The following is a 27,234-nucleotide window of genomic DNA, read 5'->3' as shown; positions in this document are numbered from 1 at the left end:
CATGTCTTTTGTTCTCAACACTTTGAATACTTGTGCTTACATTTTCATTTTGGAAGCAGGATTTTCCTCTCAAAACTTACAAAGCTTGTACTCCAAACTTCTGCTCTCTTTCATTGTTTTCTTTCTCAAACCTTTCTCCTTGCGCTCAAAACTGGTCTCTGCTCGGATCAAATTCCCGACTGCAAACCTCTCTGCTCCCAAAGTACCGTCGCCTGGCAACCTCTCAGCCAATAGATTGCAAGTGGATATACTGGGTTTGTTTCCTTCAGGCGGGTGTGCCTGTGTGACTCTAGATAGAGAGATATCTGTCTCTCCTTTATCAATATAATTTAGATAGAGTTTAAGATAAACCCATTAAACTGATAAAAATCAACAGCATCCTTTTAAAAGATATCATAAAAGACAGATTCTATTAAAATAGAGTTTGTCCACACCTGAGTGAAATTATCCCACCCTCCCCAGCTTCTTCAAATCAGACAAAATTGGTGTGAATCCAGTAAATCAAACACTGGATTCCCACTGCTTTGGCTTTGAAGATATTAATGAAAGTTTAAAGGTCAAAAGGTTAAACAGCCCCCTGAACTTTTATTTAAAAAAAAGACTTTGTGCTAGTTTGTGCACTGCTTTGAAGTAGTGAACATAAGTGTTGATGATGGCTGTTGATCATGAAATAGAGCTTAAAAATCCTGAGTAGATGGCCAGCACATGTTTTGCTCTAGTTGTACTTTTTGTATGTCAAAAGTACAGTTTGGCTAATAGCGCCCTCTGGTGATTGGAGACTAAAATACAGGTCAGCGAGTTTGTGGTGATGTACCAGTTCATTCTAAATAAGACCTACTTCAAAGTAAATTTCATCCATTTTAAAATTAAATTATTCATGTTCATAGGTCAACATCTAAGCATTTCTCACTGAAACTCACAGTTCCAATGTGAACGGATTTTCCCTGATTTTTGATTACCTGTTTTGAAAGAATGGCGTGATTCTTTAAAGTGTAACTAACCCTCTGTAAGCTAAACCAGAGAGTGAGGGGGATGAGCAGAGGGACGAACACACTTCCTGGATCAGTGAAGCGTCAACTTTCACATAGTTTCTCTTCCAGATGTTAGTTTCACTTGGCAGGAAAGAGAAAGTTAACGTGGAACCTTTATGAAGACGTTGACGTTCTTTTTGTTTATAACCGAAGGCAACGTAATCTGATGAGAAGTTTTGCTTTAGATCAAATCGCATGAAAGAAAAAAAAAGTATTATTGTTTTAGCGCCTGCAATAATTAGTCAGATTACTGGAAAATTGTCCAACTCAGACTGAAACATGAACAACAGCGACAGAACTCATGACTTATTTTTTTTTCTTCCTAAATCCAAAAGCCTTTTTTTTTTCCTTGATTTTTTTTTTTTTTTTTTTTGACATTGCAGAATTATGTTTGAGCTCAGGGGCGTTTTATGGGGGAAGAAAATAAAAGAATTCACATCTTGCTTTGATTACTGCTGAAACTCTCCTCCTCGTTTCTCCAGTAAAATATTAAACGAGAAATAGAAACCTAAATAAACCACCCCAAGGGTTAAGAATGACGTCACGGCAGAAATATGTCATTATCAAAGGCTGAAACATTGAATTTCCAGTAACACTTAAAAGAGTCACACAGCAACGCCCAGGTGTCAACACTTGTTTGGAGCACAAAAGTCCAGATAAAATATGAAAGCGAGGTCAACCCTTAATCATTTACCGACTTTGTTCCTTCGTTTTACAAGCATATGAGATAAAGTTAATGTTTTCAAGGTCTCAAGTAAAACACGTCACTACTTATAGTCTTCCAGCTGCATTTCAGTTATAAGCCTATAAAGAAACAAGCCTCAGCTCCATGTGTTTCTGTCAGGACGAACGTGGGTGCGCTCCCTCCTTTTTATGTCTGTTTTACAAACCCATAAAGAAACATCCAGAGTTTCTCACCAACAGTTCTTAAATGTTTAACAGTAAAATCTTCCCTGCAGTATCTCTGCGGTCTGTTCTCTGTGTTTGCTTAAGTTTCCACCGTCCCACATCTGTCCATGGTGGAACCTCTTCTTCGTAGCTAAGGTTATTTACTCACTACGCCACAAAAAGAAACAGCTAACAGACTTTTTAATAGTAGCACTGTGAAAGAAGACAGAAATGAAAGTAGCAGAGCTAAAAGTGGATATTCGCTTCCTTTTTTTCCCCAATTACTGGCAAGCACTAGCGTTGTAGAAACGTTAGCAGCAACAGGTGGTTTGGTTCTTGCACGTACTTCCGACTTGATTGTTTGGAAAAACACACATACTTTATTTCTTGCAAAAATTATAGACAAAATAAAAATCTCTCACAACTTATTTGAAAATGAAAATTAGCTTAATCTGATGTTTCAAGTTCATAAAAGTGTGCGCAAGAACCAAGCCACCTGTTGTCACCCATGGCCTTCACTGGAAATTTTTGTTTTTGGAACTTAGATGACCGCAAAAAAAAAAAAAAAATCATTTTACAAAAACATCCTGTCATCACACCGGATATTTGCCAAACAAAAGGACCCCCACCACACACCAAGTGGGTTCTTAATTACTTAAATTAATGGGAGGGTCAAAAAGTTATCAAAGAAATCTAAACAATTTCAAATACAAAAATGAATTACAGATTTTGGTTCTAAAGTAACTTAAGTATTTCCTAATTGCCCAAAGAAAAACTAAACTGATAGAACTCAAGACTTACAAAAATTCAACATAAATGGCCACAGCAGAGGCTGAATATAAATTCATGCCGCACTATTCAGATTCTGATTTGTAACATAAAACCGTGATAAAATGTTAGAAATATTGTGTTATCACTTTTACAGTAGTAGTTAGTTAGTTTGTTTTTTAAAGGGTTTTAGCTTTCTACTGTGTGTGAAACCTAAGATATTAGGTTGAACCCTGTCTTCCCAATATTTACAAGAATGTCTTTGTAACATGATTATCTATGACAGGAGGCCCCATTTTCCTTTCCGCCCTCATGTGAAAGAATTAACTGTGTGAAAAGACAAAACTTGAATCCTTATCTACCGGAATACTCCTTACGTGTGAAACTGCCTGCGTGCAGAAGTATTTTCTGTTTCCTCCCTCCCTCTCCCCTTCTGGATAATAAAGACAAGCTTTGACCAGAGGTTTTCAGAACATACAGTGAACAGCTTGGAGAAGAAGTTTACTGTATTTTCTCCCTTTTGCAAAAGCCTGGTTGAAGATTGATATACGTTGTCTGTGGTTCTTTTATGTAGGTGGAGAAAAAAGCCTATCAAAATACATTCAAGCTTGTTGTGTGTTTGGTGACACAACATGGAAAACTCAAAAAGTGTGAAGAGAATTTGTTAGGAAACAAACTTCTGGGTTTTCAGAAACGCAAAAAAGTGAGATCCTGGGAGCTAAATGGTTAAAGTCAAGGTTTGATGCAGCAAATGAACCAGTGTGATTCTTAAACTGTCTGGTGTTTTCCTTCCTCTATTTTCTGTTTTCCCACATTTATCCAAAATGAGGGAAATTATCTACAATGTTTTTAAAACTGCTGTAGCTCAACAGTTTTCAGGACAATGTGGGAAATCTGTGAGTACATTAAAATAACAGATAAGAAGAAAGAATTCAGGTTAAAATAACATTTCCAACTCAAAACCTTGGCTAAAGCCCAAACTCTGATACTCTGGTTGGAGACAGAAAAGCTTATAAATACGCTTTGTCAGCAAAACCCCATTGCTCAAAGGCATCATGAGATAAAACCTTCTGACATACGTGGATATCGGTCGTCATCTGACAGGAGAAAAAAGAAGAAGTGACAGCGTTCTTGAGACTTGAAGGAAGTATTTTATTAAGTAACAAAGATCAGAAAAATATCAAACTCGTTAATGTGGCACTCAAATCCTAGAAGATCTTAAACATACGGGTGATAAAAAAACAAAAAAAAAAAAAACAAAGTTGACTTGAAACAAATGCATTCACACTAACAGAGCTCAACAGAAACGCTTCTCTTTGCATCAAAACAAACTCCAATCAGTAACTCTGCATGACGGTGAAATGACAAAATATGAAATGTATGAACCACGTGACGCCACCTCCACGTCTGCAGGCTAAATCCTGCCGACCTGAGTGGTGACCACGGTGGTGCCCGACGGATTGCGGGCGCGGATCTTCAGCTCTCGGTTCATCTGGCACCAAACGCAGGGGTAGCACCACATCACCTTGCAGCAGTCGTCGCAGCCGGAGCCCTGTGGACGGGAAACAGGACGGGGGAAGTCAGACCAATTCCCAGAACATCCACTTTGTTGACAATATTCAAATTAATGGAGACAAGCCTCGTTTTATTTTTCCACATCTACCCGGAAAATATTTAAACAACTTTCTCTGCTTTTTCATCAGCCAGCGTGGCTACATGAGTTAATGTAACCATGATTTTTTTTTTTTTTTTTATGCCTTAAAGCGAGTTTAGTTGAAATTTTCTTTTTTTTATTTAAGATGTCTTTCATTTGTGGATTTGTGGAGCATATCTGATATTCTAAAGAAAATGAAGCTTGGTGATCTTAAATATCTAGGAAATGGAGCCAATCCAGGAACTCCATTCATTTTCCTTGGAGCTGATTGGCTGTAAGGCCAGAAGCAGAAATAAGGAAGGCAGCAGACAGTTTCCATTGTGCTTATTGATGCACATTAACATATTTTTGGTGTTAATTTTGCTCCACTTGGAGCATTTGTAGAGGTATTCACAGATTTGAGCTGTTTTCAAGCATTCATGGATCTTGTCCCTACATACACCAGCGATCAAAAACTGAAAACTCAAACTTTTTTCTGTCAGTAAATGCATCAGGAAACTCTGAAAGAGATTAAGGGACACCAGGTTAGATTTTGCTGTTTTGCCTCACAGCAGTCAGACTGCTGTAATGTTGTACTTGCGTCTGACTATTATGTATTTTTTTATTTATTTTTCATTTGAATTTGCAAGATCCTGTTCTAAGAAACTATCGCCAACAGACTTCAATAGATGAATCCTCTTTCATTTGATCTTCCACTCTTTACTAATTAAAGTCAAACGGGCAGCCTGTTGATGAGTGTAAAGATTTCATCTTGAATTCGTTGGAGCCTTTTATAACCAAATTCACCAAAGCTCAGAATTACGGTAATAATATGTAAATTTTTTCTCCATAAATCCTGAAGACATTTCAGAGGACTGTAAAAAATCTGGCTCATTTAACGGAAATCGCAAAGTAAAAAGGACTGGCTTACTCTGGTTCATTTATAAACCGTTTCTTTTTTTAAAACAGGTCTGTTCAGTTTCTGTTTCTAGGAGTGTTTTTCCACACCTCTCTGCACTTGTAGCGTTCATGTCGATCAAAGAATATCTGTTTGGGTTGCAGGAAATATTACCGCAATGCTCTGTCAGTTTGGCGGCAACTCTCTAAAAACACCTGGCACGCAATTGCTTTCATTTATCTCTGCGTTTTGTGTATTCACCCAGAAACACTGACTCGTGATTCTCAATTTAGATCATTTTAACTCAATTTGAGGAGGAAAAGAAAATGTGATTTCAGTTTTTGCTCCCTCAAAGATCTCTTCTGTCACTTAAATGTTTCTGATATCAAACAAAAAAAAAGTCAAATAATAATTCATTTTTTTATTCTTTAACATCCTTGACATTAAAAAGTAATTTCCATCTTGTTCAATCATCTTGGGTACATCTTGTGTAATTTAAATAGAACCTATCAGACAACATGAAGTAGGCTAAAAAATAATTAAAAGGAGTAAAGCTTGATTGGGTTAATTTTTGTATCAAACGGTCCAGAGTTAGTTTTTCTGTTTTTATATTCCTGCGAGTCTTAGACTGTTGGTTCTGTTTAGTTATTCAGGTATGTGTGTGTGTGTGTGTGTGTGCGTGCGTGTGTGTGTGTGTGTGTGATTGTTCGTTAATAAAGTGTCAGAATCACAGGAAACCAGTTTGCAGCTACGCACAGCTTGGCTTTTGTCACACTTGAATGTTTCAGCTTTTCAACCTTATTCTATTTGGTGTGAGACAAAGACCAGCTGAATAAATTCAAAATACAGTTTTCAATTCGATAATTCATTTATTAAGGGAGTAAAGCTAACCAGAGCACAAGCTACGCCCGTGGCTGCCCTCTGGATGCCAGGCTGCAGACGAAGAGGAGAAGAAACAACACTTTTCTTCCTAAAGCTGAACTTCCGCTGGATTCATAACCTAATTCCTGATCTTTGTTTGTTTATAATGATGTGTTTTTTAATGCATTTTAATTGCTGCACGTCTCTTTAAATAATAATAATAATAATAATAATAATAATAACAGGATTGTTCATAGCATTGAGAAAATCACAGACAACCCTGAGGATCCTTGTTATAAAATGCTGCTGAGTGTCGTCAGTCAGAGGCTTGTTCAGAGCCGCAGTAATGCAGACTGCTACAGGAGAAGCTTCCTCCTCACTGGCGGGTTACCAGGCTTTACTTGCATCTCCACCAGGCTAAGAATTGTTTAATTCAGATTAAACGACATGAACAACTTTCTTTTGTGTCCCTTTTTTAAGACTTTACGGTTTGTGTTTAGATTTGGCAAATAATGTCTTCCAAAAACACATAATCAGCTGGTCATATTTTCACATTTCCTGTCAACCTTAAACATTTTTAACTCAAAAACATGCTGGCTGCCCCAGAGCTCCTACCAGTGGGTTTAGCAAGTTTTCTGCGGGAAACCGTGCATGAACATCAACAACTCCTTGAAGAAACTTACGAGTAACAACATTTAATTTTCCTTTGGCATTGATAAAGTGTTTCTGAATCTGAGTAAAGCTTTACTGACCTAAACTGAAACCATTTCTATCAGAGCTGCCAGAACAAGAAATCACTTCTGCATGACACAGCCCCAAAAGATCTAAAAACAAAGCTACAAATCGTGCCTTGATGTAAGGAGACGCAGATATCCATTAGTGTGGAAGAGGTTGCAAAGTCACTTCTGAAGCTTTGGGATCCCAGAGAACCACAGTGAGAGCTATTATCCATAAATGGAGAAAACAGCGTTCAACTCTCCCAGGAGTCAAATTTCATTCCATGAAGATGTAAAAGACTCATTGCCGGTTATCACCACGCCCGATAGACGTTGTACCACGACTTTAGCTGAAGCCGACATGTGGATGGCTCAATTTGACAAAGAGCCAGAAAACAAAACCTGTGGCATTACTCAGAGGTTGAAACATCAGAGTTAGATCCTCTATTTTATGCTAAAAGCTTTTATGTTTGAAGCAACAAAACAACAAATCAGGGAGCAAGTATTTATTATCTCAGCATTTCTTCTGATTTTGCTACTTTGTCACGTCTAAATGTTTCAGATCAAAAATGGTTTTAAAATCATTTTGTACACTGACAAAAACAATAACATTGAAACGACGTGAGGCTGAGTGAAAAAATTATAACCAGCAACTGACAATGCTTCAGACTTTTAAGTGACAGCGGAAGCAGCTTGGCTCACTTCTCTTTTGCAGAATCATTTTAATTCAGACTATAATAATAAGGGTTTTTGAGAAGATACGTCCGCTGTAAGGCGACACCGCGGCATCTCATCCTGGAGTAATTTGTCCCACTGGGAAATTTTATTCTATTGTTCCATCGTTCCATGTTTTGTTTTTATTACAGACACTCACAGTAGTTTGGACTTTACTCCTCATCTGTACTTAAAATGTCTTTATATCAGGTGATGATGTGTTCATTTTTAGCCAACTTTAGGAACATTTATTTGTGACAAAATGGCAAAAACAAAAAAAAAACACAATCATCTTTTGACAGCATCACACATGTCAAACATAGTTTAGGATTGTAAAATCGTTTGTGATTGTGGAACGTTTTGGCTGGTTCATGTTGGAGAACTGAGGAGCTTTTTCTTTCTCACAGGTCCGACTTCAAATTCAATCTTGTAGCACAAAGAGAACTGATAAGAGGAAGGAGTTTTAGTTCACTTTGGAAACTATGAAAGGGGAAACTCTTTAAGAAGGAGGTTCCTAAATGTTTTTCTTAGGAAATTCCTCTTGAGAGTGAAGCAAAGGCTTAAGCTTGGTTAACGCAGCAAAATAATCATGCAGATTTTTGTCCCGATTTGCCATTTCCGACAACATTGATGGCTCTAAAGATAATCTTAGGAGATATTACTGCCGTGTGGTGAGTTAAGAGTGATCTAGAATGGTCAGCAGGATGTCAAGGTTATTCAACATGACGGACTGTTTGGAGGGCGTTCACTGAAAACAAACGAAAAGGCAGCCAATCAGGAAGGAATCAGGAAGCGCGGTGACGGAAAAGAATCCAAAATACAGAAAAAAAAGCAACTGTTATGACACACCGCAGAGTTCGGTGGATGTCAGAGACGTCTTTGTAGTATTTCTTTCTTTGTTAAATGTATTCCACAAACCGTCTCCGTCACTTCTTCCTTGTCGGCCATGTTGGTTTACTCTGAAGATTTGTCCAAGAGAGGTTTTGCGAGGTTTTTCGTCTGAGATCTGAACGTTCCTGAGTGAAATTGATTTGTGTGGTGTTTGGTCCTTGCTGTGTGACTGCAAACCACTCCACAGGACCAAGCGTGCTATGTTTTCACTGTCGTGTGGTCGATGGGGTTTTGAAAATCAACTGACAACCTGAAAATCTTGCATGAGGATCAAGTTAGTGGCTCCTCTACACGTAGTTTCTGGAAAACGTGTCAGTCCCTTGATTGTCTGACAGATGAATAGATCTGCATTTTCTTTAACAGCAAAATGAAAGGAACTCAAATCGGAGCAGCTAATTTGACTTTTCATTCATGTCAACGACGTCAAACAGATTAAAATCTCCAATAGGATTTTTTTTTTTTTCTGTTTGGCTTTTCCTGACCCGAAGAATATCTAATTGAAATTCAACTCTTGCACAGACTTCATACGAATCCTGACCGTCACAGTTGTTCTGGTTCAGTAAAGTGTATTTCATTGTAGCATTTCAAATAAAAAATCTCTATGAGAAATGCTACAACGGAAACAATGCCCTTTGATTGACTCTGGAACGTTACGGTCTCTGGGTTTTCCATGCCTAATAAAGTTAACTATGTTTTCCTGCAAGCCCACGCCAGACTCGAGTGAATCTTTAACCACTTCTGTTTCTGTCATCTATTTCTGACAAATTACTCAAGTTAACCCAAACCCATTAGCTAAGGGAAACCCCAGAATCATACAGAGCAGTGGGCCATGACAAACAGAAGTTAAGGATCTGGTCACTCCAAAAATAAAAAATAAAAATTGGATCACAACAACTAAGTATTCCTGCAGTTGTCCGACTTACAGGAATGTTGTGGCGCTCTCTGATGTTGGAGCGGAGTATGCAGGACACGATGCCGCAGAAGTCCAGACAGGGCATGAGGCAGCACCAGCCGTACTTACTGGCAGTCTCACACTGCAGGCAGGGGAAGCACCACAACCCACAGCAACCTGTTGGCGAGAAGAAGAGTAAAGCTGCTATCAGGCTGCACCAAGCTGCAAATTAGTGTTAATCGTAGCACATATTAGCTTCTTTAAGAGATTGTCGTGTTTGTAAGTAAACTTGTCCAGCTGGTTTGACCAGCTGAAGTGAGCAGGTGAGCAAAGAGTTTGTATAAAACCCCTGAATATTTACACAAGAATGAGAAATCCACGTTATGTTCTTAATAAATAAGCACAGGATGCACTTTGAACTTTTGGTGTGTAAAATAAAGTTCATAGCTAAAATGTCATGCAAGCCCAGACCATAGTACATTCATTCATTCATTCTTTCAGTCTGACAAATTTATGAAACATCCCTGGAAAGCTGGAATTTACACGGGCTTCCACATGCATGATGAATATCTGTAGGTAAGTAAGATCATGTTCAGTCTTGCAAAACCCGCATTGGTCCCGAGTAATTCAAGAAGAGAAATAAAATACCAAGTAGACGAGTATGAACACTGGCAGACGTTCAGCTGGCAGCTCAAAGTTTAGCAGCAGACGTTTCAGTTTTATGGTTTAAAGGAACTTTGATTATATTTAATGAAAATCTAAACTTGAGTTTAACTTTGTAGTGGTGATATCTTTTCGATTCATGGCAAACATGGATAACATGTAGTTTATGATTGAGTTTCCCACTTTACCTTCTAAAATATTTTAATACTGCATTAAGCAACAAGCATCAGTTTCACTACTGATTTTCAAACAAACAGATGGTAGCTCCTCCTATAGTGACCCATTTTATTACCATTCAATCTACTTAAATTAATTAGTTAAAAACTATCTGAGAATGTTTGTAAAGGAAAAAACCGGCTGCAGAAAGCGGAGTGGGGCGGATTGTGGGCGGGGTTTGATGTCCAGCTCCACCCTCAAACCATTCTGATTGGATAATTTTTCTACGTCCCTCAAAATGACTGGAAAGGAGATAAAAAATCAAGTTATTTGCCAAGTCAAGTTAATTTTCTTATGTTATAAAACTTAGAAATAAATGGAAAATTAAGAAGTTATTTGATATTTGGTTATATTTTTAACTTAATAAAGTGTATAAGAAGGCCTGGATGGATGCATTATAAAGTACTTAAAACCACAATCCATAGAAATATTTTTAGATTGAGTTTTTCTGAACTGTTTGGTCACAACAGCTTATAATCTGTGAAACTTTCATCCTATTACAATAGAAAGTTGTAGCGATATAATTTTTACAAATGATTTTTTTTATGGGAAATCTTGATCAATCAGAGTCTCATTACAAGCTCATTAAATGTTTGTCTTTATGCAGACACTTTTATACAAAGTGGATTAGAAATGGGTCAGATGTCAGACTGTGGTTCCGGCTTTCCTCTCTTCCAGGAAACACATGCATTTCCGTTTGACATCACAATTGTGATGTTTATCTCTTCTTGTTCTCTTGTAGTTTCTTCTTTCTTTACGTCGTGTTCAGATGAATGAGGACCAGTCTCCTCATTCAGTTCTTGTCAGCTGTCAGTTTTGTCGACAAGGCATTTTGAACTTTGGTTTCTCATGTCAGACTAAATTTGTTTTTATTGTTGCGGTTTTACTTCATGGTGTGAAAATAGAGATAATTCACACAAAGAGGTCAGTGCATGAGAATGCACCTGACGTAAACAGAAAATAATCCTTCATTTCTGAGCCGCTTCAGATGCTGTCAGAAAACCTGCACACTGTTTAATTCAACATTAAATCAAATACTTCTGGATTGATTTAATTTGCCTTTGGGATTTATAAAGTATTTCTGCGTTTGAATTTGAGCAGACAAGTGTGTTGGAAAATAATTACGCATGTTTCTGTTCTCACCTTGGCGCTGCTGGTCGAGGGCGCATGCAGGAGGGTACGCACAAAACCATCGCTTAACCTGATCCACGCGAACACAACCACAACGCCAGTGCACAAACCAGCACAAATTTGACCCACATAAATAAGCCACATGAACCTGACAGCCAACTAGAACGCACAAGCCCCAACAGAGCAACACACTCACTTTGATGTTTTGACACAAAAAATAATTTTCTTAATAGTAAAAGGGAAGAAAAAATAATAAACAAACTTTTATAACATTAATTTTTTTTTTGCCCTCAGCAGAAAATCAGCTGCAGGCACTATACTGTCAGCAGTGACTGTTTTTCAAAAGGACAGGGATTAATTTACTTCATACTTTACTTTTTTTTAGGTTGATCAAAGTGTTTCAGAAGCTTCCATTGTTTCTGTTTTACTTTATTTCAAACAAATAACATTAACATGCATAGAGGATATTTAACACAAAGACAAATAATCACAGACATTCACAGTGCTGGGTTTTAAGGTCTTTCAATCTTAAAAGTAGAATCAGAACCTTTCACTGGTCATCTGTGAGTTAATGTTTCTCTGGGGTAAAGATATGATGTGACACAGAGGCCCATTTCTCAGCTACTCTTTAAAACGGGTAAAATCATCAAACATGGAATACAAGTTAAGGCAAAGATTTACGTTGATACTGCAAACATTGAGCAGGAAAGGAAAGGAAGTAGGAAAAAACCACCTTTAAATGTGTCTAAAACAGGTTGCATCAACAACACAAACAATGAACTGGATGGAAATTTGGCTCCATCATTCAAGTGATGAATTAGGATCTTAATCCTATTAATGTAATTATTTTGATTACACCTCATAAACCTTGAAAGTATAACCTTTTTTTTCAGAACTAAAGAAGTTTTTAGAATGAGAGAGGAAACGTCTTCAAGAAACAAGACAAGACGTCCAGACGCCTTTATTTTATTACGGCTAAATACGCCTGAGACTTTACCTAAGACTTAACTTTGTCCCCCCCATAAATTACAAGTGGGCCTTTCGTTAAATCAATGAAGAATATGTGGAAAAGAACCTCTGATCCACTGTTAGGCAAGGGAGAGGTTCTGGCATTCTGTGGGCTTCTTTCTCACAAGATGTCTTGGAAAGGCTGGTATTAGGAGGTTTTTGCAACATCAGGATATCCAAATAAACACCTGGCTCACTTTGCCAGAACGCTGAATTTGACAGCTAGGACAGCGAGTAAAACTGGTGGCGCTCGTTGACTTACAGGTGCCCATCTCGGAGCAGCAGTCGCAGAGGTCGGTGCTCCATCTGCCCGGACCCTGGTGGGTGACCGTCACCACCTGGTGAGTCTGGGGTGGGTAAGCCATGCCTGCAGGACACAGATCAGACACAAACTCATCAGAAGAGGAAATGTGTAGTTTAGATTTGTAACTTTTGCATAATGCTCCCCCACATTGTTCCTTTATGAAAAGCACTTGATGATGTGCAGACTCGTCGACAAGCTCTGTTGATCTTGCACAGGAAGTTATTCAGACGGCTTCAACACAACACAGAGGCCACGCTCGATTTTAGCTTCGACTTTGTTCAATGTACAGTAAAATGGAATGTGAAATGTTTCTCTGTTCATTTCATCTTGAACTTGAAGCTTTTCGGTGCCGAGTGAAGAACAAATCTTTAGAATTAACGAGGGTGTACTTTCTATTTTGTACGTCTATGTTCTTTGTGTATCTTTTTTATTTATTTATTTATTATATTTGGGTAATGTAATAAGTCCAGACTGAAAGTACTTTGGTTAGTTTGTCATGAAACACAAATTATCCCTTAATATTAATCACCTAAACCTATGAGGATTTCAAACATATTAGCTTCAGTTTTAAGTAGTTTTCATACTTCTGGTAGACTTGGGATTAATCTGACATGTTAGTTTTACAAACATGTTTTCTCTAAGTGAATCTAGTAATACCGTTTTGGAGCGGCCTACATGGTAAGCTAGCTTCAAACTAAAGTTAAATCTGTTGAGGCAGCTACAGATTAGGGAGATGGCATAGAGGCCTTCCAAACTTTAAGACTTGGATCGGGTGCATTCATCCTCAATGTGTCCTCTCCACACACTTCTGCAATTTAAAGCCGTCCACCTGATACACTTCTCTAAAGTTAAAGTGTCATCTATTTACCAAAATGTGCGCCCCACATGTGACAACAGGTGTGGGACTGCACCTGCTACGTTAAGCCTCATGTTTTGGTCTTGATCTCCTCAGGCCATTTTCTGGAAATCAGTCTTTCGTTCTACAGCTGAAGTTTTGCGCTGCGAGATTCAACCAAACTCCTTCTCCGCCATCTTTGAAGTTGCCCCAGAACTGGACTCGTTCCAAACAGAGCTCCCGTTTTCACCGATGATTGCCAGGGGAGCTTTCGTGTTAAACGTCCATCAGAACTTGAAGTTTATTGATCTTTGAGAATGTGCTCTTTCATAATTACGCCGTTACTTGAAAACACTCTCAAAACAACAATCTTATGGTTTATCGCAATAACGTCTGGGAACATTTAACTGTCTGGTAAAATGAGCTATTTTGACAAGCCCAGTTTGTGGCAAACTGTGAAATATTTTTCAGGTACAGAAACCAGTGGCCAGCTGCAGAGAAAGAAAGTTTAAGAAAATAAGTCCATGTTGTTGATCATAGACAACAGAGGATGTGGGTCACAGACAAACACTCACACAAGATATGTGTGTAAAACAACAACACGTAGATCACTTAGATTAAAACCGAGAGTGCAAGAAATCCTCCCCCCCAGTTTCTTTCTCAGAACAATGGACAAACTTTTCTGTTTAAATCACTATATGACAGGTTACCTCACCTTACGAAGCAAACAGCCGCTGTCGTTTTGTTTGTAAGTCGATGTGTTTTATAAAACATGCATTCACTGCGAGACCAGAGCCTTTTCTCTGGCAGCAATGTGTGCAGAGAGGTGGCCTTGCATAAGCAAAACAATAAATAAATTGATAAACGGAGATGAATAGCTTAGTGACCTGATCTCCTTTGTACAAACAAACAAACATTTTGACTTAACACGAAGCACCGTATAAGTGTGAGGTGAAAGAAAAACGATGTATGGGTTAGGCGTTTTTATAAAAATAAAAATCTGAACGTCGTGTCATGTTTTTGTATTAATGTGTCCGGTCAAAGTCCAGACCGAAGTCCGATTAAAAATCCATGGAAAGACTTGAAAATTGACGCTGGTTCAATCTGACTGAGCTCCAGCTGTTTGGCAAAGAACGACGGGGAAAAGATTTCAGTTTTATAGCTTCACAGAGTTCACACTGAGTAAAATGTGGTTCCAGAAGGAAATGAATTGTTTCTGCTAAATACACTTCCGCTTTTGTTATTTCTTTCTCTCTGTCAGCTCAGCTTCTTGTTGTAGATAAATTCCTGTGAATAATGTTGATCTTACTTCCCCTAATTTGCATTAAAGGGTTTACTATAGATGGCATGTAAGCTGAGAGAAAAGACAAAGCTTTCTGCAACTCTAAAGCCACCGTGTCGTGATGGAATGAAATATAAACCGATTCAGGATAAACTTGGGGGTAAAAAAAACAACAACAAAAAAAACATTCTAAAAGGCCCACCTCTATCAATTAAACATCCATTAATCGATGGCCAAACATAACTAGAGAATATTTTCTCAATCTAATGAGCAGCTGGTGGGCTTTCAGTTCTGAATAAGCCACTTTATCCATCCATCCAGACTGAGACTGAAACTGAAGAGTGAGAACAAGAATAGCAATAAATGAATCACTGAGAATGACAGGAAGTGGAGAGAAACACCCTGAACGTTACAGACGGCAAACATTTCTGCGCCTACCATGCACAGGAAAAACTAAACTGTGCAGCTCATATGTCATGACATGACTTTTTGTACAACTATCAATGCTTAACTTTTGATTTGAACGTCTCACCTGGTTGTTCCTCATATTCTTTAACTTGATGTTGCAACAACTACCCAAATAAAAAAAAAGGAAAAACTTTCAGGCTGGATTCGGGGCTGCCAGCCTGAACTGGTTATACTTCTTTCTGTTTTCTGATAATAATCTCTCGTTTTGGTTTACATTCGGGAACAACGGCTTACTTTATTGGCCCCCAGCTGAATGTTTGAACCCACAGAAAAGTTCAGTGAAGTCCCAACTGATTTACTGACACTAAGCTAAGCTGACAACTGATTTCTAGAAGGCGGTTCTGCAAGGCTTCCTGGTGTTGCGTGCATTTACTTGGAGGGAACAGATCCCATCTTTTAGTCTCTTTTTAAAGGAGTAAACATTTTTAATGAGCAAAAATAAAGATATTAGAGGAAGACTAGATATATATCTGTGACGCTATGTTGTGGTACAATGATTTCTCTGGTTCTCTCAAGGTAATTGTAATTTGTGTTATTGTAGGAGTGCAGTTACAGCTCCCTGAAAATTCATCAAGACTCCTGATAAAGCTATCTGGAATAATTACTAAAGATTTAAATCATATGTTATTTTTTTTTTATCTATTAGAAATACAGACAGATTGATTAATTAGATGCCTGCACTTTCAGCTTTATGAAACTTTTCACATGCTCTTATATCAATTTTGCGACTGTTTCATATGATCGAATTTTGGCACTTGTGGCTTTCCTTCCAAATTGTTCTAATTTTAGATTTTCTGCTTGTTTAGATTTGAGCTCCTGGTAGGAATGTTGATCTGAAGCTTCTGTTAAGGTAGAGAACGTCAGTCGGAGTTAAGGGAGGTTACGCCAGTGGAGGTCTTTGAGTACTTCTTAGAGGACAGAACTATGTGAAAAATCTGCTGTGTGGTTTAGATAAATCCAGCCAGCTGGGTCAAGTCCTGACAGGTCAGGGCATTCAGCAGATAAGACGCTGGTCAGCTTATCTGCTGCTGCTGTTATACAGCAGGAGCACCTTTAATGTTCTCCTAAACAAGTTAAATTAATAATGATGTTCATCAATGGAGCACCTATGGATTGATTATATGCTAAGTATCAGTGAAGTAGCGCACCTTTATGGACGAGGGTGGAGGGATTGGGTTATTATTATTATTTATTTTTTGTTTTACCAACAGGCCTAATTTGAGAACAATATTCTTGACCATAATTTGATCATGTGAGGTCTCATGCTCTACTGTGTCCTGGTCCAACAGCTTCAACTATAAAGAATCAAAAGGAATCTTGAGAAAATCACTAATGCTGCAAGAGAATAATTAACAGAAAGGAGAGATGGTTAAAAATAATGATTAATCAACCAATTAGGAACAATACCAATAGATTCATCAACTACTAAGATAACTAGAAGCTGCAGTTGCATTAAGTCTCCACAACTTGACTCTTAAGTGCCTGTAATGCAGATCTCTGTATTTCCCAGCACAAAAAACTCAAGCTCTGCAGCAATTTCCCTTTTAAATATATCATCCTGTTACCCAACCACTTTCTCCATTATTTTCCAGTTACAGATAAAATAAAAGCAACTGTGATAAAACTGAAAAGCAATCCAACTTTAATAGCACACAAAGCTTTCCTATGCCATCCCTTAACACCTTTAACATCAGGTCACAACAATCAAATGGCCACTAGCAACGTTTCCTTTATCTTAAAGAGCACTTCAGAGCAGTAAGAATGAACAGACAGCTCTGGATTTAATTTGGTTATGCAACATAAACATGCAGTGAGAATGGATGGTTTGCTTTGCAAAGAGCTGGAGCATCTTGAAGGGGATATCAGTGGAGAGAAGAGGTTGCATAATGAGTAAAGCAACGCAGTTACAGCCAGTTTCCGTAACATCCAACGGTCAGAAAGGTCAGATGGCTGCTGCTCTTTACACCATTTTTGTAGTTTTTAGTCTTTTTCTACTCGTGCAAGTCTATAACTGAAGAGTACAACCCAATGGTGCCTTAAAGCACCTGAATAAAATGAACGGCTTTTCAGGATGATTTCCAACACTAGACAAAACCAGTGACCATGTTCAAAGGGCTAAAAACACCAGCTGGAGTGGCAGCAAAGAACACAGCGTTTGAACACAAGTTTGGGCCAACATCGATATATAATGTTGTTTTGTGGTCAATAACACATATTTGACAATGCTATATATTTCCTTAACATTACGACACCATGAAAAATGACCAAGTCGCTGACGTTGCTCCCATGATTCTCAGAAGTGTGAGCAACCATCAGCACTCAGACCAAGTCCAATGATTCTGATTAAGAAACAAATGACAAAAACATTAGCCATGTCCCTTAAAGAAAGACATTTACATCAAAAATGTAAATGTCTTCATCCAAATCCAAAAACGACTGGATTTTTGATCCAGTTGGATTTCAACTGGATCAAAAATCCAGTTGAAATCCAGTCGTTTTCATCTGCTAGTGAACGCCAAAAAAATATAATAGACGTTGCCAAAGCCTACTAGTGTGGCAGTAACTCTGAAATGACTAATCTACAAGGAAGGTGTTTTTTTTTTACGGGAAAGGAGCTGGATAAAATGCATTTTCATGCATGTTTGGGTGGTCCTGCATGCCTTTCAAACACTTAAATATAATTTTTAAAAATCTGATGATACAAAAACCAGCTACGTATGGACCATGCAGGTGATTGCTGGTGAACTTTAGGAGCTCCAGAGACGAATCAGGGAACAAGGGTTGTGATCAATACGCCAAACGGCCTCAGGAGGAACAACATGACCTGCTGTGATCATTTCTTCAGATTACCCTAGAAAAAGGAAAGATGTTGTTCTCATGAGAACCTGAAAGGAACAGAAACCAAGTATGATCTTTTACTAGCGGCAGCAAAAACAAAAAAAAAGTATATAATTTTCATGAATAGCCATTGTTTTTCTCTGTGTAGGTTTTCTTAGTGGACGTTAAAACATTCAAATAGTTTAATTATTCTCATTCATCCTTCATTTCTAAGAAGTAAAGAACATCATTGCATTAAAAACTTAGTTTAGAGTTGATATGATACAAAATGTTTTGAGGGAAGTCTTTGGAGTCTTAAAAAAATCCCTGTGTCAAATTGACCCGGGAACAATATTGCTGCACTGCAGAAATGAACATAATAAGAGAGTTAAAGACCTTTCAGTTCTCCACTGCATCACAGTCACATATTTAAAACAGTTGTGTCATTGAAATTCCCCTTCTCTTCCCCTCCAGCAACACAAAGGACAATGAGATGCAAATAACCACTCAGCAAACACATTTCTGACTTTGCTACGTCAGAGAATCTCCCAGGCTTAATATCGAAAATGCAAGAACTGAATCATGGAAAACTGTAGAAATTGAGATTTTCCAGTTTGTTTTATCCACATTGGTCCTAATACTCTGTTGTACCTAGATGTGTTGGTCTGAAATGTAGATGTGTTGGTCTGAAATGTATACGGTTAGAGTTGGACGGCACATATGTTGGCAAACTGTCTCTTTTTATTATTCTCTGAATGTGAGAATCTGGTTGCCTACATGTGCCAGAGCATGTTTGCTCTACAAAAGGAAATATCAAGATGGAAATTTGAAACTGTATCCAGTTTATTAAATCAAAGCTGGATTCAAGCAGTCATTCGGATCATCCGGTTCATTACACGTTGCAACCAACTCAAAGGTCCTGATGCAAAATTAACCCTGCAGCACAACCAACCCCAATCCACCTTTGAAAGAGGTAGTAAATACGCTGTACGAACTGGAAGAGTGGAACGAATGTGACACAGCGCAAATAAAGGCAGCAGGGTGAGACTGCTGATATCATGTGGTTGCATGTTTGGTACAGAAGTATGATCCGAAATGACGATCAATTATTTACAAGAGAAACCAATGCAAGCTGCAAAGAAACCACTGCCCCCATTAAAGCAGGTCATCTCTGTCCACAGGACATGAGAAAACAGCATAGAACAACACACTGCTGCTGCTTCTGAGTCTTTTCAAGTCGAGTCGAGTTAATTCACTCAGGACAATCCAGCAACAAGGCAGTTTCCAAGTGCTTTACACCAGAAAAACAGACAGCAATTATGAAACAAGCAATGAACATTACGTTTTGTCAAATGCTGTCATCAAAATCATAAAGTGTGTAAACATCAAATATGTCGACCAATGTTCCAGTTACCATGAATCAACAGCATCTCTAAACAGGAAGGATCTGAGTTTTGATTAAAAGGAACTCAGTTTTGTAGTTTTGTAGTTGTAGGGAAGTTTGTTCCAGATTTGTGGTGCATAGAAGCTGAATGGTGCTTCTCCATGTTTGGTTCTGGTTCTGGGGTTGCAGAGCAGAACCAGAACCAGAAGACCTGAGAGGTCTGGAAGGTTAATACAACCACAGCAGGTCTTTAATGTACTGCGGTGCTAAACCGTTCAGTGATTTACAAACTAGTAGTAGGACTTCAGAACTGGAGTAATGTGCTCTGCCTTCCTGGTTTTAGTCAGACCACAAGCAGCAGCAGCGCTCTGGGTCAGATGCAGCTGTCTGACTCATTTCTTAGGCAGTCCTGTGAAGACACTGTTGCAGTAATCAGAGAACTAAAGATGGATCTTGTGGCTAAAGTTCTTTAGAAACATTCTTGAGGTGATAGAAGGCTGACTTTGCAATTGTCTTTTTGTGGCTCCGTAGTTTCAGGTTGGAGTCCATCACTACACCCAAGTTTCATTTCTCTTCAGCTGGTTTTAGTAATTCAGTAACATGAGAAAACAGTAAGAAATGCTGATTAAGAAATGCTGATGTTACACATAACGAAGGATTATGTTGACCTTTAATATAAAGCAGACATATTGCTAGACCTATCAAAGTAGTGTTTGAATTTGGAAAAAGGATGTTGATGTATGAAATGTCTCCTTTTTAAGAGATACAAAACCTATAGTTTTAATAGAAAAACGTGATAAAATGGTTTACAAAGGTGTAAAAAAAACAAACTAATTTATCATGATTCCGCTTTTCTTGCCACACAGTTAATTAAGACACATTATGAAAGAAGTAACTTCTCTTTTATTTTGAGCTACATCTTTTCTGAAAACTTAACACACCAAACTGCAACACGTGGATCCATGCAATTAGCTGAGTTGGAAACGACTGGGAACATGTTGCTTGTTGCTTTTAATGTTTTAATTGGGGCCTGCCCATAGCAATGCATAGGGAAGAGCAGTGACTGACTTGCGACCCCAAAACAATATTGAAATCGCTCTCATGGCTGCAAAAATTGCTCTATTAATATGAAAGTTGGTCATGACATTGATACGCATGCCTGCTCCCGTAAAATGTTTTCAAAATTTCTCTAGGGCGGACGGTTTTCTGTCAAGGTGCTTCAGAGCAAAATAAAGTGACAGGGTACCTTCAGGCACTCAACCATTCATTTTCAGACTTTTCTGAAAAATTTCTAAGCTCAGCGCACACCATTTTTCTCTCATCACTGCAATTACTGTGAATGAGCTACAGATATGAATCGCGGTACTAAATGAGACGACAAATAGCCCTCTCATATGCTTCAAACGGTTTTGGATCGGCCTTACGAATCCTGAACAGGAAGGAGTTGTTCGGACAGCTTTTTTCATCAAAACTGACTGGGTGTCTCATAAAGATAGAAATCCTTCTCCGCTTTTCTGTCTCACACACACAGCAGTTGGCTGAGGATTAATCGCTATAGCAACAGAATCCAGAGAAAGGCAGAGCTGCTGGTTTGGACTACAAAGACTCTGTAGTTCTAAATATGGCAGAACACTTTAATACAGAGGGCAGAGCAGAAGGTCAGAACTACAACATGGTGGAACACTCAGTTATTACAGAGGAGGGCTGAGCTGGCAGTTAAGAACTACATAATGGTGGAACTCTGACTTACTACAGAAGGGTGAGCAGAATGTTATAACTACAGACGGGGCAGAATGTTCTGGGCATTATATTACTGGTTTTACCCAACCACTTTTACACATTGGATTAGTGTGGCCATTTAAAATGAAGCTTACTGAAAGTTTCAAAATAAAAGCCTGCATATTGCTCTCACGTCAGTGCACCGCCATAGGCGGTGCAATAATATTAAGCTTTTTTTATGTTTTTTTTCTCAGGATAGTGAACTGCCTTGCGCAGCAATTCAGTTCATTAACATTAGCACAAACATTAGCATTTCATGGGTGTCTCATAGAGATAGAAATCCTTCTCCACCTTTCTATCTCACACACAGGGCAGTTTGCTGAGGATTAATCACTATAGCAACAGAATACAGAGAAAGGCATAACTGCCATAACTGTAGTTCTATCTGTGGCCAAGACTCAGTTAAAACAGAGGCCTGAGCAGCATGTCAGAACTACAACATGGCGGAACTGTCTGTTACTATAGAGGAGGAGTTGGCTGGTATTCTGAACTACTTGTGCTTTGAGCATTATATAACTGATTTAACCCAATCACTATTACACATGGAATTAGTGTGGCCATTTCAAATGAAGCTTCTGAAAAATTTCAAAATAAAAGCCTTGACAATTTTTATATCATGTAATTGCTCTGTTTTGCATTAGATAACTGTTTAAGAAAACCACTGTTACACATGGGATTAGTGTTGCCATTTGAAATGAAGCTTACTGAAAGTTTCAAAATAAAAGCCTGCATACTCCCCTTTTTTTACGTTTTTTTCTCAGGATAGCTTTAATGATCTTTTTTCCTCGAGTTAGTGCTCCACCTTATGCAGTGCAATAATATGAGCCTTTTTTAGCATTTTCTTTCAAGTTATGGCATTGGCATGCACAAGCCAGTGCATTAGCATTAGTATTTCACCTAAAATGCTAATGCAAAAAAAAAAAGGGCGTTTAGAATTTTTTTACTTATTAGCCATGTTTAGTATACTGAATGGAGTAAGTGAATGACAGACAACATGGTAGTGATACCCCACATTCTACTGATACCATTCATGCTATTATTAGCATTTTTGGCTCATTTTACCGTATGCAACATACTGAATGGTACAAGTACAGCTTAGTCCACATGCTTCTGACTCTCCACATGTTATTGACTACATTGAAGCTTTCTTTAGCATTAATACTAGTTTTTAGCATCAGAACGCTGGGTCCAAACCGACGGGCACACTTTGGCAGGCCTCATTTAAATTTCTTCAGGAATTTTCTAGTATATAAATACAATCATTCTCACGCTCAACGGTTCTCGTCGGCCTAATTAGCTGAAACAGATTAGTCAGTCAGAAAATGCCGCCTTTCAACACCGTGTATTACTGATTTAAGCAGGTGTAACGAGCCAGTCATTTGCATATTAAATTAACAAGTAGACAAGAGATTCAAATAAGGAGAAAACAAGCTATATTTCCGATTAAACTTACATTTTAACTCATTTCATGTAACGTAGATAAAAAAATAAATAAAAAATTTTTAAAAAAACATGCAAAGTCGCATAAAACGTGGACGGAAAATAAATAAAAGTACGGAAAGTACGCAGCTGTACAAAAGCAGACAAAAACTCCCCGAGTGGCTCAAATGAGCAGCATTTAAAGCTTACAGCGGCTGTTTGTAGCAGTATCTTTATTTTTTCTTACCTTTTTAAAGCTGAATTGTGGGGGGACAAAAGCAGCGTGGAGAGCGCCGTGTACTTGCTGGGTTGCTGAGTGTGAACTGATGGAGGCAAATTAAGTTTCACTTTTCTCACCAGTGGGGAGAGGGGGGCACCAGGAAAACAATGAGGAGGAGGAGGAAGAGGAAGCAGCTTCTCCTTTTAGCTCAGCGTTTTAAGATGAAATAAACAATAATGCTGAAATTACACTGGGGAAAAAAAAAATATCTACGTATGCCATAATTTGTGTAATTTGTGTGGGACTGAGGTAATTTGGAGTGAAGAAGGCCTTCTTTTCTTTACACTGGTGGTATCAGCCATGTTCTGAGGAGTAGTTTGATGGAGCAACAGCTTATCTACGTGAGAGGAGGCAGATAAACCCAGCAGCTTATCTCAGCCGCACTCAAATAAGAACAGGATAATCTCACATTTTCACTCAAGTTAAACTAAAATGTAGCCGTCCAAGAAATTACTCAAGTAACATTAAAGAAGTAAATAAGTTTTATGTAAAAAAAAAAAAAAAAAAAAAAAAAGAAACTGGTAATTTTGCCAGCAGACAAACATGTACTTATTTGCATATGGTATGTTTAAACAGGGTAAAGTACTAACAGTGAAAAGTGTGGTGCAGTAAAAATAGTCTTAAAAGTTCCTTTTTTTGTAGAATAGTTACTCAAGATCACAGATCCTTCAACCCAGCGGCTGTTTGACTTTATAGCCACCTACTGCTCCCAACAAGCTTCATAAATGTTTATATCTTTTCTGTTCTTTGCAGTTTGTCTTATAATGTTCTCGCTGTTATTTGCACATCCCAGGTGATATTTTTACTTTTTAACTTCTTATAATCTGTTGCTGCTGCTGCTCAGTTTCACATTTCTTTGGATCTGAGCTGTGCTTTTTTTTTAATACTTGTACAGTATTATTTGGCTAGTGTCGTAAATTTGTCCTTATGTACCGTCTTCTATTCTTATTTTTTTCAGGTTTTTAAATATAGAGTTCCTCAAAGTACATCTCCTTTGGCTTTGATCTGAATTTTGCCACACCGTAAACTGGAACAAAGTGTCCATGAGGTTGGACAGATTAGGCACTTCTGCATCAAAATCTGACCTCTTTGTCTTGTACGGTGTCTCGAGTGTAACTGTAACGTATTGTTTGTTATGAAAACAAACTGAACTTATTCCTGCTAAGTAGCTGCTCAAGTTTTCAGTTCTGTCATCTTGAATATTACAGCATTGTCTAATGTTATCCGGATTGTTTGTATCCCTATGAATGAATAAATAAGTAACCCAGAGAAAGAGATTAGTTACTCTTACAAACATGACTCATCTTTCTCTGTTAATTGTTTTTATTTTGTACGTTTCTTGTGGTTTTGGAGGTGTATTTGGTTACTCAGAAAACCTTTTAGTTTTGGCTTCATCTTTGTGTAATAAATAATGACATGTAATTAAAATAATTTTAGAAACTGGCATAGACTGCAACATTTACAAAGTTGAATTGATTCAGACATTTCAGGGGTCAGGTAGGTACGTTGGCAGCAGGACCAAAACGCAGACACGGATACGGAATCTGCATAAAATACACGTTTTAATGAAAAAAGGAAAGAGAAGAGCAGAATGAAATGGAAGGAGCCAGTGGAGAATAAAGAGGCTGGAGAGCTTAAATACTCAAGAGGGAGTGGAAATGACCAGGGGACAGATAACTGGATGAAGAGAACCAATGATTAGCAGCTGAACCAGGGACAAACTGGTAGCTGAGATAAGGTGAAAACAAAAAGAATGAAGGAACAGAAATAACAGGGGAGAAAAACAGAAATAAACACTAATGAAACAAGACCAAAACACAAGCAATAGGAATAGTTGAATCGAGACAAGAAATAAACCAAAATGGAAAAAATATGAGAAAGCAAACCAGAAAGAAGGAAATTATCAAAAAAGAAAATAACTGAAACAAGATGTCCAAACTCTAAAGGTTCATATGAGCAAGGGGAGAAAACCGAGACATCCACTCTGAGAAACGCTCTCCCTGAACAATCCCCAGGGTTTCCCAGCCCAGAATGGAGACCTGCCAGCTGGTTCTGGGTCAGACTCTCTTCCTGGTGGGAGGTGCAAAACATTTAGAAGACGTGACTCTTATCCTGTACTACATATATTCGCACAGCCTCTCAGATACTCTGCAGGACTTTTTCATGCAGACTACAACAAAAATATCCTCATATTCTACAAGGCACAGTGTTTTTCTTTTTATCACATCTACAATAAAAACATATTGTTTATCTTGTCTGATACTCATTTCCTAAACAATGTTTTGACCTTTTTGTGTGAGTCTTTACTTGGTCATATGCAAAAATAAAAATATAATTTTAACAATCTATCTCCAGCATCAAATGTCATTTAGATAATATCAAGTGGAAAGGAGCTTTTTCTTAAACTTGTTCTGTAGACAAATGATAGAACTTGTAAAATGATCCCGTTATTTGTATCCTTAGGTGTGTCTGTGTCGGGGATGCAAGAAATGCAGTAATTTGTTACAACGGCGCCCCCTGGCGGTTGCAGAGACAATTACATATTCGGAGCCGAAGTCAAATTCCTTGTTTGTTTTCCCCAAATGAAGCTGATTCTGATCAACCACAGATAGTTGAAGGACAGGACAACATGTTTACTTTTCAATATTTAAAGTCACTTTCATGGAAAGCTTTGCTGAACTTACCCTTCAGTTTCTTCCTGTCCTGAAAATAAAATCTGGGAATTGCAGCGATTTTTGCATTAGGTATTTTTTTTTTCTTTTTTTTTTTTTACATCCATAAATTAAGAAGAGCAAGGGGAATAGTAGTGCTATTTAATAATTCGCATACACATATTCCAGAAGGTTAAATCTAATCAGCAGCAAGCTATATAGCTTGGAAGAAATGTTGAATGTTATCATTTTTTGTTTACTTTCATTTTGGGGGGTAAAGTTAGATTGTGCATTCCTAAGCAATCAGTGCAAAATGCTTTTTCCAGCTTGGATGCAAGAAAGAAAAATAATTTTTACTCTTTTAGTATACACTTGAATGTTCTTCCTGGTGTATGTGCACCCAGGTGTTGAATCAGTTTTTAATAGCTTATTTTCAGTTCCACACTGGGGTATTTCACCATTTTTTAATTGATCTACATGGTATTAAATCATCCCTATATTAAAAAGAGTTAAGCTTGTTAAACTGGAACTTAATTGTTCTAAACAGAACAGAAAGAGTAGCTTCTATTCTTTGTGAAAAACACATAAAAAACATTTACAATGTTTTTTTAAAGCATGAGGACAAACACTGGACTGTGATAAGTGTAACACGGGGGAAAGAACCCGGATTGTGACTGAGGATGTGGCCCTAAAACCAACTGGTAGACCACTGAAATATCAAGTGGCCCAGGGTCTCCCAATTAACAATACCCAGGTAGGTCTGGCTTAGAATGATGAAACAGAAATAGTATACAAAATATATTTTATTTATACATTCTTTTACATTAAAAATTGACTATTATTCCACTTTAAAACCCAATAAAGGACGTGAACCCAGGACAAGACTAGAAGCAAGCAATCTGAAACTTAACCAAAGACAAATGCAAACCAAATTAATAGAAACACAAATTAATAAAATAATCCATCCTTCCATTTTCTTCCGCTTATCCGGGGTCGGGTCACGGGGGCAGCAGCTTCAGAAGGGCGGCCCAGACTTCCCTCTTCCCAGCCACTCCTTCCAGCTCCTCTGGGGGAACCCCAAGATGTTCCCAGGCCAGCTGAGACATAGACCCTCCAGCGTGTCCTGGGTCTTCCCCGGGGCTCTCCTCCCGGTGGGACGTGCCCGGAACACCTCACCAGGGAGGCGTCCAGGAGGCATCCTTACCAGATGCCCGAGCCACCTCAGCTGGCTCCTCTCGACATGGAGGAGCAGCGGCTCTACTCTGAGTCCCTCCCGGATGGCCTAGCTTCTCACCCCATCTCTAAGGAGAGCCCAGCCGCCCTGCGGAGGAAACACAATGTTAACAAATCCCACATTGCCTCAACCCAGTCCTAGAAGGCTGTACCCCATAAGCTAATTCATAAAAATAAGGAGATATAAACTGTTGTTCTGGTTCTGCACTGCTTGTGCTACAACTCCAGCTCTAGAAGACGACCTATTAATTGATTGGCTGAGAGCATCTAAACTACTAAACAAGGGGTCCCCAAACTACGCCCCTCCACATTTGGTCCGGCCCCCTGAATAATACCAGAGAGCATTCAGATTTTTTTTTCATTTATTGTATTTTCCGGTTTATATGTGGATTCTTCTTCAACTACCAGGGGGCTCTTTAGCAGGAAGTGTGTCCTGTAAACTGTGGGGCGCATTGCTGCCATCTGTTGGACT

General features: G+C 38.3%; 1 protein-coding gene and 2 long non-coding RNA genes across 3 annotated transcripts in view; 2 read left to right on the top strand and 1 right to left on the bottom strand.

Annotated features, from left to right (window-relative positions):
• Positions 1-1,491: 1,491 nt before the first annotated feature.
• On the top strand, positions 1,492-20,886 carry LOC107836149 (uncharacterized). The gene is made up of 4 exons (XR_001662007.1): positions 1,492-1,503; positions 10,289-10,295; positions 12,361-12,365; positions 20,675-20,886. It is a non-coding gene; the product is annotated as an uncharacterized LOC107836149 (long non-coding RNA).
• ponzr1 (plac8 onzin related protein 1) lies at positions 3,819-22,950 on the bottom strand. The gene is made up of 4 exons (XM_007551306.2): positions 22,846-22,950; positions 12,573-12,677; positions 9,324-9,469; positions 3,819-4,239 (listed from the first exon to the last, which is right to left on the bottom strand). The coding sequence occupies exons 2-4, from the start codon at positions 12,673-12,675 to the stop codon at positions 4,102-4,104; spliced, it is 387 nt and encodes a 128-aa protein (XP_007551368.1). The 5' UTR covers positions 12,676-12,677; positions 22,846-22,950; the 3' UTR covers positions 3,819-4,101.
• The window catches only part of LOC107836150 (uncharacterized), a 9,220-nt gene continuing 2,954 nt past the window's right edge, over positions 20,969-27,234 (top strand). Inside the window, exons 1-2 of the long non-coding RNA XR_001662008.1 lie at positions 20,969-21,115; positions 27,186-27,188. This is a non-coding gene — a long non-coding RNA (uncharacterized LOC107836150). The remainder of the gene's footprint in view (positions 21,116-27,185; positions 27,189-27,234) is intronic.

The sequence above is a fragment of the Poecilia formosa genome, unplaced genomic scaffold (assembly GCF_000485575.1).
Source record: "Poecilia formosa unplaced genomic scaffold, Poecilia_formosa-5.1.2 Scaffold41, whole genome shotgun sequence".
Classification (NCBI taxonomy): domain Eukaryota; kingdom Metazoa; phylum Chordata; class Actinopteri; order Cyprinodontiformes; family Poeciliidae; genus Poecilia; species Poecilia formosa.
The sequence above is the reverse complement of the archived record's forward strand: the minus strand, read 5'-3'. Positions and strand labels throughout refer to the sequence as shown.

Coding starts and splice junctions, on each gene's coding strand:
- ponzr1 (XM_007551306.2), bottom strand. CDS start 12,675: ATGGCTTACCCACCCCAGACTCACCAGGTGGTGACGGTCACCCACCAG. Junction 9,470..12,572: donor CTGCTCCGAGATGGGCACCT/GTAAGTCAACGA, acceptor TCTCGCCAACAG/GTTGCTGTGGGTTGTGGTGC. Junction 4,240..9,323: donor GAGAGCGCCACAACATTCCT/GTAAGTCGGACA, acceptor TCCCGTCCACAG/GGCTCCGGCTGCGACGACTG.